This window comes from Perognathus longimembris, chromosome 15 (genome assembly GCF_023159225.1).
Source record: "Perognathus longimembris pacificus isolate PPM17 chromosome 15, ASM2315922v1, whole genome shotgun sequence".
Classification (NCBI taxonomy): Eukaryota; Metazoa; Chordata; class Mammalia; order Rodentia; family Heteromyidae; genus Perognathus; species Perognathus longimembris.
The window spans coordinates 59,487,018-59,502,831 of record NC_063175.1 but is presented as its reverse complement, the minus strand read 5'-3'; the positions used below and the strand labels follow the sequence as shown (position 1 = coordinate 59,502,831).

Below are 15,814 nucleotides of genomic sequence, written 5' to 3'. Positions count from 1 at the left end.
ATGCTAGGCACATCCTTTGTAAATGTGTAGACACATCAGCTAATGGACACTTTAGAACTTATTTGTTCATTGGCCTGAGCCTCCAGCCTCTCTGGGTTGCAGCTGTGGAGTTTTTCTGACCTTCCACTTTTCTGTTCTTCATCTCTTATGCACACCAGATAGCCAACCCATTAATGTCCAATGACTATGTAAAAATCCTGTGACTATTTTTTATTAGCAAAAATACTAACTAAAACAGGGACCTAAATGTTCAATAGTAAAGGGAGGCTGGTGGAATGAATTGTGGTATTACCAAATGTGAGGAAGAGTCAGTGGACCTGAGTCCTCAAGGCAGCAAATACACATGGAGTTGCCAACACGGTTTGCAATAGTGCCCATGCATACACACACCCCATACATACATATGCACACCACACACACCACACACGTGTATACACACACCACACATACATGTGTATACCATATACACATCACACACATATGCATGCCACACACAAACACACCAGACACATATCTAAATAACACACATGCACACACACACACACACTAGCAAGGTTGTCTGGAACCAGTAGAGAAGCTCTCTGTGTGTGAGGGGCCTGACTGCTGCTTCTTAGGCAAATACCACTTTCCAGCATGCAAGTGATACACTGTGTAGCCCAAGCCACCAGGAAACCCACAGGAGCACGGGAAGGCCAGAAAATGAGTCACTCTGATGCCAGGTCCAGGGCAAGACCTAGAGACTGCACCAGGGGCACAGATGCCAGGCAGGTAGAGCCTCTGGGGGGTGGAGAGGAGCAGAGGGCACCAGGGAATAGGACAAACCAACTCCTGGAAAACTAAATGGTTTGGGGACATGTCTTGGAAAGCAAGGTCTCTGTAGACATGGCATTCTTGTTGACACTGGCCCCATTCTGCCTTCCAGTGAAAATAAACAGGGCCAGGGCAGTGTCTGTGGTGGCAAAGTGGTGCGCTGCCTAAAGCTGGGCTCCCACCGTGCTCAGGTGCTGCCCTATGAGGGCTTGCTTCCATCTGTCTTGTATTATCACAAATTCAGTGAATTAGCTGCCAAGGAGCACTCTATTAGCTCCGTAGACTAAACCAAAGCCTGGGAACAGGAGACAAGTGGCAGCAATGAGGGTTCAGCACGGCTGGACCCTGCTTTGCAGAGACTCCAAGGCCTGCCAAATCTGGTGGACGTTTAGGTCTTCCATGGTGGCTAGCAAAAATGCTTCCGTGTCCCCCTGACTACAGCCTGTGTGTTTGCTTTTTCTTTGTTTTCAGAGCTGGGGACTTGCACTTGCCAGGTAACTGCTCTTCCGCTGAGCTAAATCTCCAACCCCGGGTCTGTGTATTTTCTGACACCCTCTCCCATCTCTTCAGCCACAGTCCACTTTACATGGCCAGGGCAATGGCCTGTCCTCTGCTGTGGCAGTTGGCAACCCTAGCTCATGCTGTGCACACTCAGACACAGTGAGGTTGCTGGCCCAGCCGAGGACTCCTCGCTCATTAAGGATTCTGTGCAGAGCTTGCCTTCAGCTCCAGTAATACCCAAACAAAACACTTATTAACTCATTTCACTATGAATTTGTAACTCAACTTGGAGCTGAATTGAGGTTTATTCTTTTTAATCATCTCTGGAAAAGAGCCATTGTAGTCAGATTTTTAAATGCAAACAGAAAAGTAGCCGAATGTCACATCTACTCAAGAGAAACAATTGTTTAAAAACAGCAAGCAGGCATTTATGCAGAAACACTGAATTGCATTTCAAATTATAAGTCTCTCCAGCCAACATTTTGTTAACTAGTTTTGTGCTGTCCTATGTAAACAAATGAGCAACCTCACAGCACCCCAAGGAGCCTGTCTCCACAGATCCTCAGCACCAAGAGCTCCGCTGGTTTCCACTGAGAGGGTTGTGTGCTGCCTGTGGCCATGCTGTGTTCTCTGGAGCTTCCAGCATCCCCTCATCCAGCCTTGAGCAGTGTGCAATTGGGGCGAGGTGCAATTGGAATGAGCAGGATGCTCAGAGTGGCCTCCTGAGACTGTGGAGATGGTGTCCCACCCAGGGCAGAAGGCTCCAGATCATGGATCAGAGCTCCCTTCCACACAGAAAAGCACAAAATGCAGAGCCATTGTTTTCCATTTAGCTGCTAATTTTAGCTGTTTCCCGAGGGCCATAACCCACACTGTGGTGCTCAATAAGAGACCTAGAATAGATGACAGATATGGCTACATGTATCCCTTTGTTTCTAACACACATATGTACACACACATGCATAGAAAACACATGCACTGTTCTTAAGTCTTTACTTATTACTAGCCATGTGTTTAGGAACACAACCCCTAAGAATGTACAACACATGACTTCCTGGGTTGAGTCCCAGGTGACTTAGACGTGCTCCTCAACTGGAGAGGCCACCATTTCCACATTCTTTCAAAAAAATATGCTAAAAGCCCATTTTTAAACACTTCTCATGTGCCTGGTGCGAGCAACTATTTTGTCTTAGCTAATGAGATAAGTAAGGCAGTAGCTCATTGTTCAATGTCCTCCTCCCATTCTCCCCCCAAGAACATTTTTCCCTGTGCTCTTCTGCCACTGCAGATCTTCATTTCTGGTTCATGGGCTTGTCCCAGGACTCCCCAGGGAGCCCCCATGGGGGACAGGCTTCTGAGGGACCGCAGGGACATGTGAGCACCCTGGGGAGTCCCCACATGGGGGACATCGGGGATGTGCAAGCACCGTTGGGAGGCCCAGAAGCCCCGACAAACCAACAGAGCCACTGGGCTCCCACCAGACGGGGCAAGGCTGTCCCTCACTCCTGTTTCACAATAAGCACAAGCAGAGTGCTTTCTGGGATGTGCACAGAACACAAAAGGGGTGTCCCGCAGGGGGAGGGCACCGGACCCACAGAGCCACAGGCATGAGGGAGGAAGCTCAGGAGAGGAGGGAACCTGGTAGAGGTGCTGCTGGCCGTCGCAGGCCCAGATACGGGTGCCGTCCCACTTGGGGTGCACCTACAGTGCAAAGATAACAGCCAAGAACAAAACAGCCACGGAAGGGCTGAAAAGGGAAGAAAAGGGGATTCTAAGAGCATCTGCCATTAATCGGGTGAGAAGATGTTCAAGGAAAACAGCAGGAAGCAGTGCTCCAAAGGGGCAGGGTGGGGTCAAGGGCAGAGGGGTAGATGAAGGAAGAGAAGAGGGGAGAATGCAGAGACTGTTGGGCATCGGCTTGGCACTGAGGGGCGGTCCCGAGAGGCCGCCTCTCCTCCCGCCCGGGGGCTTCGGGGCTGTTAGCCACTCCTACCCTCCTCCCGGTCCGGAACCGGAAGGGGTAGCTGACCAGCCCCGCCTCCCGTCTCGGAGCACGTGTAGGCCAAGAATGGGGCGGGGCGGAGCCCAGGGGGCGGTCCTGTGGGATGTGACGTTAGCCCGTGGAGGAGGTCCTAAGACGCAGCCTGTCTCTAGCGGCTAGCTAGCCGCTCCAGATCCCGCCCCTTCCGGCCGCCATTACTGTCATATAAACCCCGCCCCTTCCCGAGAACGCCCGCGCGTCCTGCGTCCTCATTGAAGCGTCAGAGCGGGCGGGGCGTCTTGGCGTCCACACACAGGGCAGGGCTTGCACGTGGGGCCGCCCCGCAGCTGCTCCACCCGCGGGACGGGGCGGAACACGCGCGAGGGCGACAGGGCCCCACAGCAGACAGGAATTCAGTGTATAGGGGTAGGTAAGGGAGGGATGGGTGAGGATGTTGGTAGGGCAACACTGATCAAGATTCACGGTCCTCATAAACTGATATAACACAGCAATTAACAAACGGCAACTCCTCTGTACAACTATCTTAAAAATGATGATGATATAAAAAGAAAGTTGCAGAGGACAAAGCAGGGAGCAGACTGACCCCACGATGCGCACTGAGAGCTCACAGGGAAGGCGGACAGAGTGGGGATAGGGCAGGGCAGCAGGTACCAACTCTGTGTTCTGGGAAGCTGCCGGAGAAGGTCTCAGCTTTGCTCTTCCACACCTCCCGTCTCCTCCTCCCTCAGCCCCCGAGAGCTGCTGGGCCCAGGCTCAGCCCTCCATCCCTCAAGTGGCTTCTCAGGAGGTCATACCGGGCCCACAGGGCCTTAGGAACTCCATTTCAGAGGAGGGAAGGCCGGAGGATGCCCTGAAGCCAAGCCCCGCCACTCGGCAGGTTGACATGATGAGGGTGGGTCGACAGCCTGGAGGCTGTGGAGAGGTCAGAACCCCAGGGGACCAGGCAGTGCCCCCAGGACTCCGGACCTAGTGAGATGCCGGGACCCTCTTTTGGGGCTCCCTCTGCTCTGCACGTGTGGCCTCTGCACTGCTGATCACATCTGCTTGTGAGAGAGGCTGGGGCCATTCTGGTGTGCCAACAGCTGCAAAGCTCTTCTTGTCTGCATCCAGCAGGCCCATTTTAACCAGCTCTCCTATCATCTTCACACCAGCAGCTCTTGATTGCTACTGAAGGGTTCTGGAGCCAGAATGGAGCCACCCACTTCACAAGGCAGTCTCCCCAAGCCTCACAAAGCCCATCCCCACTGCCACCATGGTCCCAAGCAGTACATTCATGTTATTTTTTGTTACTAAGTACAAAGGGGTTTCAATTCAACATGTCAGTTTATGAGTATAATCATAATCATTGTCACCCTTCCCATCATTCTTCCCAGACTACATTCTTTTTGTTGTTGTTAGTCACGGGGCTTGAACCCAGGGACTGGGTAACTGTCTCTGAGCTCTTTTGCTCTACCACTTTGAGCCATAGTGCCACTTCTGGTTTTTAGGGGTTCATTGGAGATAAGAGTCTCATGGACTTTTCTGTCTGGGCTAGCTTTGAACCACGATCCTCAGATCTCAGACTTCTGAGTAGCTAGGATTATAGTCTTGAGCCATTAGCACCCAGCAACATTCATATTCTTGTAGGCAAAAAGGTAAATAAAATAAATCCCCCAATTCTCATAAATCATTCATTCTCATCTTTGAAGAATCTACATTTGACTGACAAGAAAACCAAAGCTCAAGAGGAGAAATAAGTGTTATTTCCTCTTGAAAACACAAGAGGATCAGAACATGCATATGGTGTAAGAACTTAGTATCCCTTTTGTCCTTATGATGACAGAAAAGAGGCCTTGGCTAGCTTCTTGTCTGGACATTTGAGACTTTTTTCTTTACTTTTCACACTAAATAAAAAATCCGAAACAAATCCAGTTTTTCTCTGCCAAATTTCTGTAGAAAGTAGAGAAACAAAGTGTCCTGAGGTTTCTCTTAATCCGGTGCCCAGAAAATTAACCAGGTCCAACTGTTCCTGCACCTCTAGGAGGCCCAGGCCTCCTTTGAAAATGGACTGCAGTTGTGGGCATGGGGCAGTGGTGGGGGGCTCCCACAACAAGTCTAGGCAGTGTTGGGGGGCCTGCTGCATGGAGAAGATGGACAGAGCTCTGGAAATCCCAAGAAGACTTGGAGGGACCAGCCCCATATGGGGGGACTGTGTGTGTTACTGGCTGGCAGGCCACTGCTGTGTACCATGGGTGCGCCCTCTGAAGAGCCATCCCTGGTACACAGAAGGGAAAGACACTACTGTGACACAAAGGCTGGGGCTCTGGGAGCTCCCCCACGAGTCCCTTTGTTCTTTTCAGAAGGATCAGTTCTTCACCAGAGCCCCTGAACATGGGGCTCCAGGACAAGGCATCTCTGCTGTGCAGTTCTGGGACATGCCCCACCCTGCTTCCCCTCTGTGCCTACAGCTCACCCATACACCTAGAGGCCAGGGGAGGACAAACACAAAGCCTGTCACCTGGCCAGGCATGGGCTCACGAGGATGTCAGCAAGCTGACCCCAGCCACACAGCCACTTGGTGTGGGGGGCCAAGGTTGGAGCCTCCATGCTGGAAAGTGTGTGTCCACCGGCCTGGGCTGTGAGGTGCAGGCACTGGCCAGACATGTGTCTGTGGGTGGGTGAAGTGAGTGGCCGTTTCCAGAAAGTGGCCTCACCAGTCAGACAGTGTGTGAACAGGTGGCCTGCCCTCCTGTGTGACGAGGACTCTGAATGTCTTGGGTCGAGGCATCTTCTCCTACCCGCAGACAGCATTGGCTCTCTCAGATTTCCAGCTGAGATTGCATATCTTGGCTGCTGGCCCCCACACTGTGTGAGCTGATTCCTCATCATGAGTCTCTAGACACTTTGGGGAGCCCTGACTAGCCAACCCAGAGGCCCCAAAGCTCCTGCTTCACCAGGGGCTGACAGCTCTTGGCTTGCATCATGTGTCAGGGGCAACAAAACCTTTGTCACCAGCTTTTGACATTGTTGCAAAATGTCCTCAGTGAGTTAGCACTGAAACGCCACCAGGAAATATACAGCTAATTGGGCTGCCTTGATTTAATCAAGTGAGTTAAAGGGAACCATCGATTCACAGCCAGGTGCCCAAATGTGGCAGGAAGCAATGGGTTTTGAAAGCCACCCTGCACCCCATGGGCCCTCAGCTGCGACAGGCTGTTCTCTGGTGGGTTGGAAGCACAGCCTGTCCCTGCCACCTGCCCGGGCCCAGGGACTCACAGCTTTGTCTCCAGGCAACACAACAGCCATGAAAGACTGCCACCACTGCTCAGGAGGAACCGCGCAGCTATCTGATGGAATAATGTTTCCTGCCCACTCTCTCCACACATCCTGAATCACTCAAGACAGACCTTACAAAGGGACCCACCTGCTCTAGAAACCTACTCCTGGACATCGTGCTACCAAGAGCACTTTCTATCCTGACAAAATGGTTCATAATCTCAGTCATGGCTTCAGGGCACTGCAGACAGCATCTGAACTGGGGTGCTTTGCTTTTTCAGAGGGCTCAGTGATTATGGCCAGCCTGGAAAGGGCTCTTGTGCTGGAGCCTGTAGGTCCACAGGGCTCTGTTGTCATGGCCCCTGGCCCCAAGCACATCACACTAGTTATGGTGACTGGGTACTAGCAGAGGAAAGTCTCCATCGCCCCGTTAGTGAAGGCTACAGATTTGTTGGAGGTTTTGTTTCTGACAGCAATGGAATCCAGCAGAGGCTCTTGTCCTCTCTGCATGGGCTCCCACAGCATGGCAAAGGCAGTGAAGTTCCTTAGCACTGAGCCTGGACTCTACTTGCAAGTGGGGTGATAAGAACCCCTCCCCCAACAGCCCCAACTCCCTCCACTGCCTGTGCCAAGACACTGAGGGTCTGGAGGCAAGCATGCAGTGTACAGAGGCGGGAAAGCCTGCACATGTCTACCTGGGCTCCCTCCAGGAACACATGAAAGGTGGATGCGTGGTACACTGGGTGTATTTTCCAGAATGAAGATGTTGAGGGTTAGAGAGTTTAGAGCAACGTTTATAGCCACAGACGTTCAGGCTCCACAGCATGAAACATTGTAGGTTTGAAAAATCACTGAGATTTTTCTTCTGGGAAAGATTCAGCTACGAAGTGGACACTCAAGGACTGAGCCCCATGGATTTTATCATGTGTGGTCCAGGAAGTCCCAGGGCACACAGCTGGGGTGGGGCAAGATGGTCGCCTAGGCAGATACCATGATGTATGAAAATGACCCGCATCTCATGAGGAAAGCCTCTCTCTCTCTCTGTCTGTCTGTCTCTCTCTCCCTCCCTTCCTCCCTCCTTTCTCATCATCTCCCCTCTCCACCTTTCTCTCTCATCTTCTCCTCTCTCCTGTCTCTCTCATCCCCTTCTCTCATCCTTCCCCTTCTCCTCTCTTCTCTCTCCGTTCTCTTTTCCTTTCCTGTCTCTCTCCCTCTCTCTCTCCTTTCTCCTCTCTCTCCGCTCTTTCCCCTCTCTGCCTTCTCTCCCTCCCATCCCCCTCTCCCTTCTTTCTTCTCTCCCCTTTCTCCTCTCTCTCTCCCCTCTCCCCTCCCTTCCCCTCTCCTCTCTCTTCCCTCTCTCTTCTCTCTCTCCCCTCTTTACTCCCCTCTGCCACCCCTCTCTCTCCCTTCTCTCTGCACTGCCTCTCACCCCCGACTTTTGGCAGTACTGATCTCAGAGCCTCCAGCTTCCTGGGCAGACACTCTACTACCCTGGGTGCTCTGGTTATTTATGAGTCGAGGTCTTGCTTTTTGCTTGTGGACTTGAACCAAGATCTTCCTGTTTCTGTGTCCTGCAGTATCTGGGATGACAGACTATGCCCAGCAATTTCTGTTGTGTTGAGATTTGGTCTCAAAGAAAACTCTTTTGTTTGGGCTGGTGTGGAGCCATAATCCTCCCACTCTGTTCCCTGTGTACCGGGTATCACAAATGCACCATCTTGCCCAGCTGTTGGCTGAGATGGGAGTCTCTCAGAATGTTTGCTTGGACTGGCCTTGAGCTGTGAACCTCCCAATCCCCACTTCCCGAGTAGCTGAAATTACAGGCATGAACCCAGCACAGCACTGGGAGCGGTGGAAAGCATGTGATCAGACACTGTAACCTCAACACTGGGAAGGCTGCATCTTTACAGCCTTGCATTCTGCGCTTCTCCTGGCCTCTGTCTCAGGGCCAAGGCACGGGTCCTTCCCTGGGTACCCGACTGCAAGCATGACAGGGGTATGCCAGGCTCGGGAGCCCAAAGGCAAGTGCGGCTTCCAGCCTGGACAGACGGAGGCACATAGGACCCAACCTTCTTTCCAGAAGCCAGGGAGGGAGGCTCCCCCAGCCAGTGTCCTGGTTATAATGAAGTGGATTGCTGCTCCCAAAGGCATGAGACCCAGGAACATGGCACTGCACATGGCAACGGCACTTTTGCAGGTGTCTAAGGGGCTTGGATGGGGAGCTGCCTGGGGACAGCTACCGAGGCGGACAGGGTTGTGTGACAGGGCCTGAGTGGGAGCCTGAGACAGGCGGAGGTGGCGGCCACGTGGTACATTTGGCAGTGGTGCAGGACCACGATGGCCGCACACTAAAAGGCGGGTATGTACCCACAGCCTCCAGAAGGAGCCAGTGTTGCCAACAGCCTGGATTCTAGCCCAGGGAGAATCAATTTTCCCTGTTTAAAGGCAAGCTGTGGCATCTGCTCCAGTGACTCCTGAGAACAATGTGAGGATCCTCACGAAATGATAGCCTCGCACCACCCAGCCAAGCTGTTCAGCCAAGCCTGCTACCATTAATGTTCTTATCACTATGGGTTTGCGGCCCTGGCCAAGAGCTCATCCACAACTCCATTCTTCCTACCCCGAGCCTGGGGGTCTTCCTGGGACCAATCTAGGATCAGAACTACGGGCTTGGCAACCCTTCCTCATCAAGATGTACCATCATGGAGTCTGTGGGGGCCACTGAACTGGGAAGCAGCCTGCCTGGCAACCCCTCAGCCTCCCGTATCTGAGTGAGATGAGGGCAGGAGGGGTAAGGGAGAAAGAATTGGCTCTGTGTGTATGTGTGGCTGTGTGCATGTGTGCATGCACAAGCTCCCTGGTACTAGGACTTGAACTTAGGACATTGCACTCTTGCTCAGAATGTTTTGCTCATAGCTGGTACTCTACAACTTGAGCCCAGTCTTTTGGTTAATTGGAAATTAGGGTCTCTTAGTTTTGTCTGCCCGGGCTGGTTTTGGAATATGATCCTCAGATCCCAGCCTTCTGAGTAGTTAGGATTATAGGCACAAGCCACCGACACCCAGTTTATTTTTTTTTTAATTTGATAACTGAGTTTAGAAGACAGTGCTAAGGAGTCTGAACAGATGGGCCACAGGTAGATCAGTGAATGGCCACAAAGGATTAGGGGACTGGAGTTCCCAGACCCTTTAGTAGATACGGTAGCCCTGATTTGTCCTGGGCCTTTGATCTGTAGTAAATGCTTTTTCCCCCCAGGTAGATAAGGTAGCCCTGATTTGTCCTGGGCTTTTGATCTTTAGTAAATGCCTCCTCCCTCCTCCAGATGCTGTGTGGGGGTAACTGTTGCTTAGAAATCCTGATACCTAGAGTGGTGGGGACTGAACTTGGGCCTCATGCATGTCAGGCAATCACTCTATGGCTACGTCCACAGTCCTCAAGTGTCAGTTCAGAAACAAAACCAGGATCTTGGTTAGGGCAATTTGAAATGACAGCTCATCTTAGGGCACCCAACAATGAAGCAAGTGAAATCAATTTCCTACAATTTACATTTAAATTTAATCTGCAGTTAAGGCTGTCACATGCTTGGTCAACTCAGTTCTTCACTGTTTCTCTGAATAATGAGTTGACCCCAATGGCAGGCTCTGGGCATAACCTCAGGAGTCCAAGCCTTTTCAGATACTAAGGCTCCTGACCTCAAGCTGCTCTGACCAAGGAAAGTTGAGCCAGGTGGGAAAGCGGGGGTGGCTCTGTGGGCAGGACAGGGGGTTCACAGGGTAGCACACGGTCACATTCAAATACAGCTGGTTCCTCTTCCTGGATCCTAACACAAACAGACTTTGCAGACTCTGCCGCAGGCTTCCACCCAGCCCTTCCAGGTGTGTCCTGCCCTTTCCTGCCCTTTCCCTAGGGTGGAGCGTGCTCGAGTGGGTGACCCCTCTTATCTCTCCGCAGCTGCTCGCTGCTCTGCAGCAGAAATTGTGGCGATTGCGTCTCTTTAGCCAGGAATGACCAAAGTTGGGGCACACAACTATCTAAACCACACGATTCTCACGACCCTCTAAATGCGGACGACTGGCTGAACGGCCGGAGACGGCAGAAAGCCTGGAGACAGACCCTGGCAACGGAGTCCTGCACCTTCATGTCAGGGGGCCCTCACTCTGGTCCATCCAGAAAAGTGAGGGCGGTCTGGAGCCCGGTGCTCCCAACACCGCCCCGTCCCAGCGTCCGCAGCCCGGGCCACCCGCCCCCCGCCCGGCCCGGGACTGGCCCCGGTCACCGCTCACCCGGCGCCCGCCCGCGCCCGCTCTCACCCGCTCCTCCTCCGCGCGGATGTCCGGCATGGTGCTCAGGCAGAGGCCCACCGCCGTGACGGCCACGAAGGCCACGGAGACGTACGCGAAGAGCTTGCCCGCCAGCCCCGAGTGCGGGTTGTCCACCACGTCGCGGAGCCGGCGGCGGCCGCGCTCCAGGCGCCCCGGGCCCCGGCCGCGCGCGGGGCGGCCCCCGGCGCCGGGCTCGGGCGGCCCCGGGCGCCCCGGCGGCCCCGCGCGCGCCTCGGCCGCCTCCTCCTCGCGGCGGCGCAGGCGGCGCAGGCAGCAGCGCTCCAGCCGCGCCTCGTCGATGCCCCAGTAGGCCAGCTCGTCGCGGAAGGCCAGCGCGCACGGCCCGCGCAGCAGCCGCAGCTTCCCGGCGCGCAGCAGCGCGGCGATGGCGCGGAAGGCGCACGGGCTGCGGTCGAAGAAGAACTCGTCGCGGCTGGCGTCGTAGTCGTCGCACACGCGGAGCAGCTCGTCGCGGCCGCGGCAGGCGCGCAGGCGCTCGAGGCGCGCCAGGGGGCAGCGCGCCAGCGCGGCCCAGGCCAGGCGCACGCGGCACCCGCCCACGTTGATGATGACCTGCCGGGCGCGGGCCGCGCCCCGGGCCCCGCCCCGCCCGCCGCGACCGTGGCCTGCGGGCTCCCGGCCCGGGGGCTCCTCGCGTCCCGAGAGCCGAGCCATCGCCCCATTCGCCGGCCGTGCGCGCCGGGTGACTGCCAGCCGCCACCGAGTCCAAGGGTGGCTCAGGGCCGGGGCGGGAGACTGGGCCTGCAAGGGAAAAAACACCGGTTAGGAACACGAGCGCACCGGGTCCCGGGAAGAGCGGGGACACGGTGGGGGGCGGGGGGCGGGGGAGACTCCGCTCAGCCGGGGCCCGGGGCTGGGGGGACCCCTGCCTCCCAGACGCATCCCTTCTTTCCTTGCACCTAATCCAAACAGTAGCGCCCTCAAGCTTTCCGGGAGGCCCTGTCAAATAGCGACTGGACCTGAATTGATCGCCCAGAAAAAGGGACGCATGTTCCCAGTTTGCTCAGTACGGTGAGTGGTAGATACCCATCTATTTGTGGAAACCAATGATCATTGATTCTTTTCCATTTCCTGAAGTTCATTTTACATGATTTTACATGATCAAATGCACATTGATATTGTGCAGAAGGAACCAATTATTCAAAAAACCTTTCAGAGTAAACAAGGAAACCAGCACACTGTGTAAAGGAACCTGTAAAGGCACAGTAATGGTTTGCGGTATGTAAGAAACTGGGAGTTTTTCCTTGAGGTCTGATGGGTATTCTCGGATGGGGGTGGGGGTGGGGAAGCAGGGGACACAAGTGGCTGCAGGAGAAAGCTATGGACTTCACAGATCTGGGAGCTGGGGGTGGGCACACAGGGCTCAGGGCTCTCTCCATGCTTTGTGCATGTTTGACATTTCTATCATGAAAATGGTTTGCTTTGTTTGCACACAGCTTCCAGATAGTTTCACTGCACAGCTGAGGCTGGAAAGCACCAATCTAGAGAAATGGAAGCCCAGAGAGCCAAGTTGTCAGTGGGCCTTGGTTTCTGTAAGGTAGAGGTTCTTTTTGCTGTCCAAAATTTCTTCATAGGGTCTGAGAGCTTTCTAAGTTTGCATGCAAACTGTTGTCCATGCAAACCTTTTCCTGTGAAGAACACAAATTTCCAGGAAGATTTTATTTTTTTTTGTTATTATTTTGTGTGTGTGTGTGTGTGTGTGTGTGTGTGTGTGTGTGTGTGTGTTTTGCCAGTCCTGGGGCTTGAACTCAGGGCCTGAGTACTGTCCCTGGCTTCTGTTTTTCTTTTTTTCCCTCAAGGTTAGCAGTATGCTACTTGAGCCACAGCGCCACTTCTGACCATTTTCTACATATGTGGTTCTGGGGAATCGAACCCAGGACTTCATGTATACAAGGTGAGCACTCTTGCCACTAGGTCATATCCCCAGCCCCCTGGCTTCTTTTTTGCTCAAGGCTACTAGCACTCTGCCACTTGAGCCACAGCGCCACTTCTGGCCATTTTCTATATATGTGGTGCTGGGGAATTGAGCCCGGAGCTTCATGTATACGAGGCAAGCACTCTTGCCACTAGGCCATATTCCCAGCCCCAAAGATTTTATTTAAAAAAAATAAAGCATTGCTTTCCCACGTTGTTGAAAGCAGTTCCATCCCCTCTGGTTTACTACTCAGGATGTCTCTTTGTCTCCAGAAATGGTGAGGCCAGATGTTCAGGATGGCACTTCTGAGAGCCATGAGGACCTCACAGACTGACGGGAAACATCATGCCCTTCAGTGCTCAGTGCACGAACCAAAGCACCAGAAAACTGGCCAGGAAAGTATGTTCCTGGGCCAACCCTTACTATCCCACGTGACAGGAAAACTGTTGAACAACTAGCTTCAAAAGTGTATGGTTACCTTAAAGCAATGAAAAATCAAGTAAAAACTTTCAGTCAACTTTTATGGAACTCTGGGAACTAACAAAAGATTCCAGTGACCACAGGAACTTTACGAAAAGGTAAACTGGGTGCTGGTGGCTCAAGCCTGCAATCCTAGCTACTCAGGAGGCTGAAATCTGAGGGATGTAGTTCGAAGCCAGCCCTGGCAGGAAAGTCTGTGAGACTTGTCTCCAATTAATCACAGAAAAACTGGAAGTGGAGCTGAGACTCAAGTGGTAGAGTGCTAGTCTTGAGCAATAGGAACTCTGGGACAGTGGCCAGGCCCAGAGTTCAAGCCTCAGGGTCGGGGGGAAAAGGTAACAATGAGCTTTGCAGGGAAAGTCTTACTCTGAATCCACCCCCATCTTATTTCAGCATGCCAATAATAAAACAAAAAAAAATTCCCTAACAGGTATCTGCAGTGGATCAGGGTGTAGCAAGCATGGAAGAATGCAGAGGGGAGGGAGCAGTCCCTGCAGGAGGTTCTATATCAGGAGCAGAGCCTCAAGTGTGGTGGCCACCACCATGAAGCAAGCCCAGCTTTGCATAGCTAGAGTTCCAAAAGGAGAGGAGAGGAGAGAAGGGAAGGGGAAAAGAGCACTTGAAAAAGCAATGTCAAAAATCCTCACACTGGATGGGAAAAGAAACCAATAACATGCATGTAAAAGAAACTCCAAGTTGGGTTAATTCACCGAGAGCTACACTGAAAACACATTACAATCTAACTAAAGACAAAGACTCAGAGGAATTTGACATCAATGAGAGAATGAGGAAGCATAGCTCACACTTGCCACCTGCCATTGCGGAAAGGGAGTTTCTTCAGACAGGGGGAGGTTGTGTTATGCAATGTTAACACAGGGGAAAGGGGTGGGCAAATGTCCAACAATCATTGTTACCATGTCACGATGTAAGCTGTAACCTTCAAGAGCCAGTCCAGGGCTGGGAATGTGGTTTAGCGATAGAGTGCTTGCCTTGTATGCATGAAGCCCTGGGTTTGATTCCTCAGCACAACATAAAAAGAAAAAGCCAGAAGTGGCACTTGTGACTCAAGTGGTAGAGTGCTAGCCTTGAGCGAAAAGAAGCCAGGGACAGTGCTAGTGCTCAGGCCCTGAGTCCAAGCCCCAGGACTGGCAAAAAAAAAAAGAAAAGAAAAAAGGAGCCAGTTCACTGTCTGAGACCAGAAGAACACAGCCAGGGGCCAGTCCACTGTGTGAGACTAGGAGGACAGCCAGGGGCCAGTCCACTGTGTGAGACTAGGAGGACAGCAGGGGCCAGTCCACTGTGTGAGGCCAGGGGGACAGCAGGGGCCAGTCCACTGTGTGAGACTAGGAGGGCAGCAGGGGCCAGTCCACTGTGTGAGACTAGGAGGACAGCCAGGGGCCAGTCCACTGTGTGAGACTAGGAGGACAGCAGGGGCCAGTCCACTGTGTGAGACTAGGAGGACAGCCAGGGGCCAGTCCACTGTGTGAGACTAGGAGGACAGCAGGGGCCAGTCCACTGTGTGAGACTAGGAGGACAGCAGGGGGCCAGTCCACTGTGTGAGACTAGGAGGACGGCCAGGGGCCAGTCCACTGTGTGAGACTAGGAGGACGGCCAGGGGCCAGTCCACTGTGTGAGGCCAGGGGGACGGCCAGGGGAGAGTCTCAGGAGACAAGGCCATGGTCTGCACAGTGGGGAAGCCTGGAGAAGTGCCAGGGCAGGGAGGCTCATGTGTTCAAAAGCAATCTGTTGTGGAGATTTTCTGAGCTGCTGCTTCAAGTTGTAGCAGGCAAGATGAGTTGGGAGGCTGAAGTTGCTAATGAGGCAGGAAGACATTGGAACACTGCACATGCTGTGTTTGGCGCTGCAGGCGGTGAGTGGCGGCTGTCTCCATTTGTCCGGGAAGCGCGGTGTGACAGCCCAACACCCTGGCTTGCGTGCGGTACCCCTCACACTGCAGGAGTGTCCTCAGTACAGGCAGGACTTGACTCGGCACTTTGCCCAGGTCGCGGCTGCCACGGCCAGGTGTGGGGCGCGGGCTGCGGCTTTAAGGCCCGCCTCTTCTCCAGACCTGGGACCACACGCCTACCCTCTCCGGGTCCCGAACTGGGAAGGCTGGCTCTAACCATCCCCGCCTCCCGCCTCGGACCGCGTGCGCCAAGATGGTGGCGGGGGAGGAACCCAGGGGCGGTCCTATGGGACGTGACAACCGCCCATAGAGGAAGTCCTGTGACGTCACTGTGAAGGACAGCCTGGTCAGCCTATCGCCATGTCTAGCTAGCCACTCCAAATCCCTCCCCTTCCTGCCGTCATTTCTGCTATATAAACCCCCACCCTGAACCTACAGCCTTTGGATTTGGCTCGATGGTTCCCCGAAGCGCCCGTGTCCTGAGTCCTGATTTGAACGTAAGGGGGCTGGGTTGGCGTTTTCGGGCTTACGCACCTTCTCGGTTGTCTATCACACAGGGGCACGCCCTGGCCTTCTCCCGCGGGTCAGGAGAAGCGCGCGTG

The 15,814-nt window shown here is 53.7% G+C and overlaps 1 protein-coding gene across 1 annotated transcript in view; it reads right to left on the bottom strand.

The window, feature by feature from the left end:
* The window catches only part of Kcng2 (potassium voltage-gated channel modifier subfamily G member 2), a 48,378-nt gene that overhangs the window by 7,930 nt on the left and 24,634 nt on the right, over positions 1-15,814 (bottom strand). Inside the window, exon 2 of the mRNA XM_048363296.1 lies at positions 10,879-11,652. Coding sequence (XP_048219253.1) covers positions 10,879-11,565 — 687 coding nt within the window. The 5' untranslated portion in view covers positions 11,566-11,652. The remainder of the gene's footprint in view (positions 1-10,878; positions 11,653-15,814) is intronic.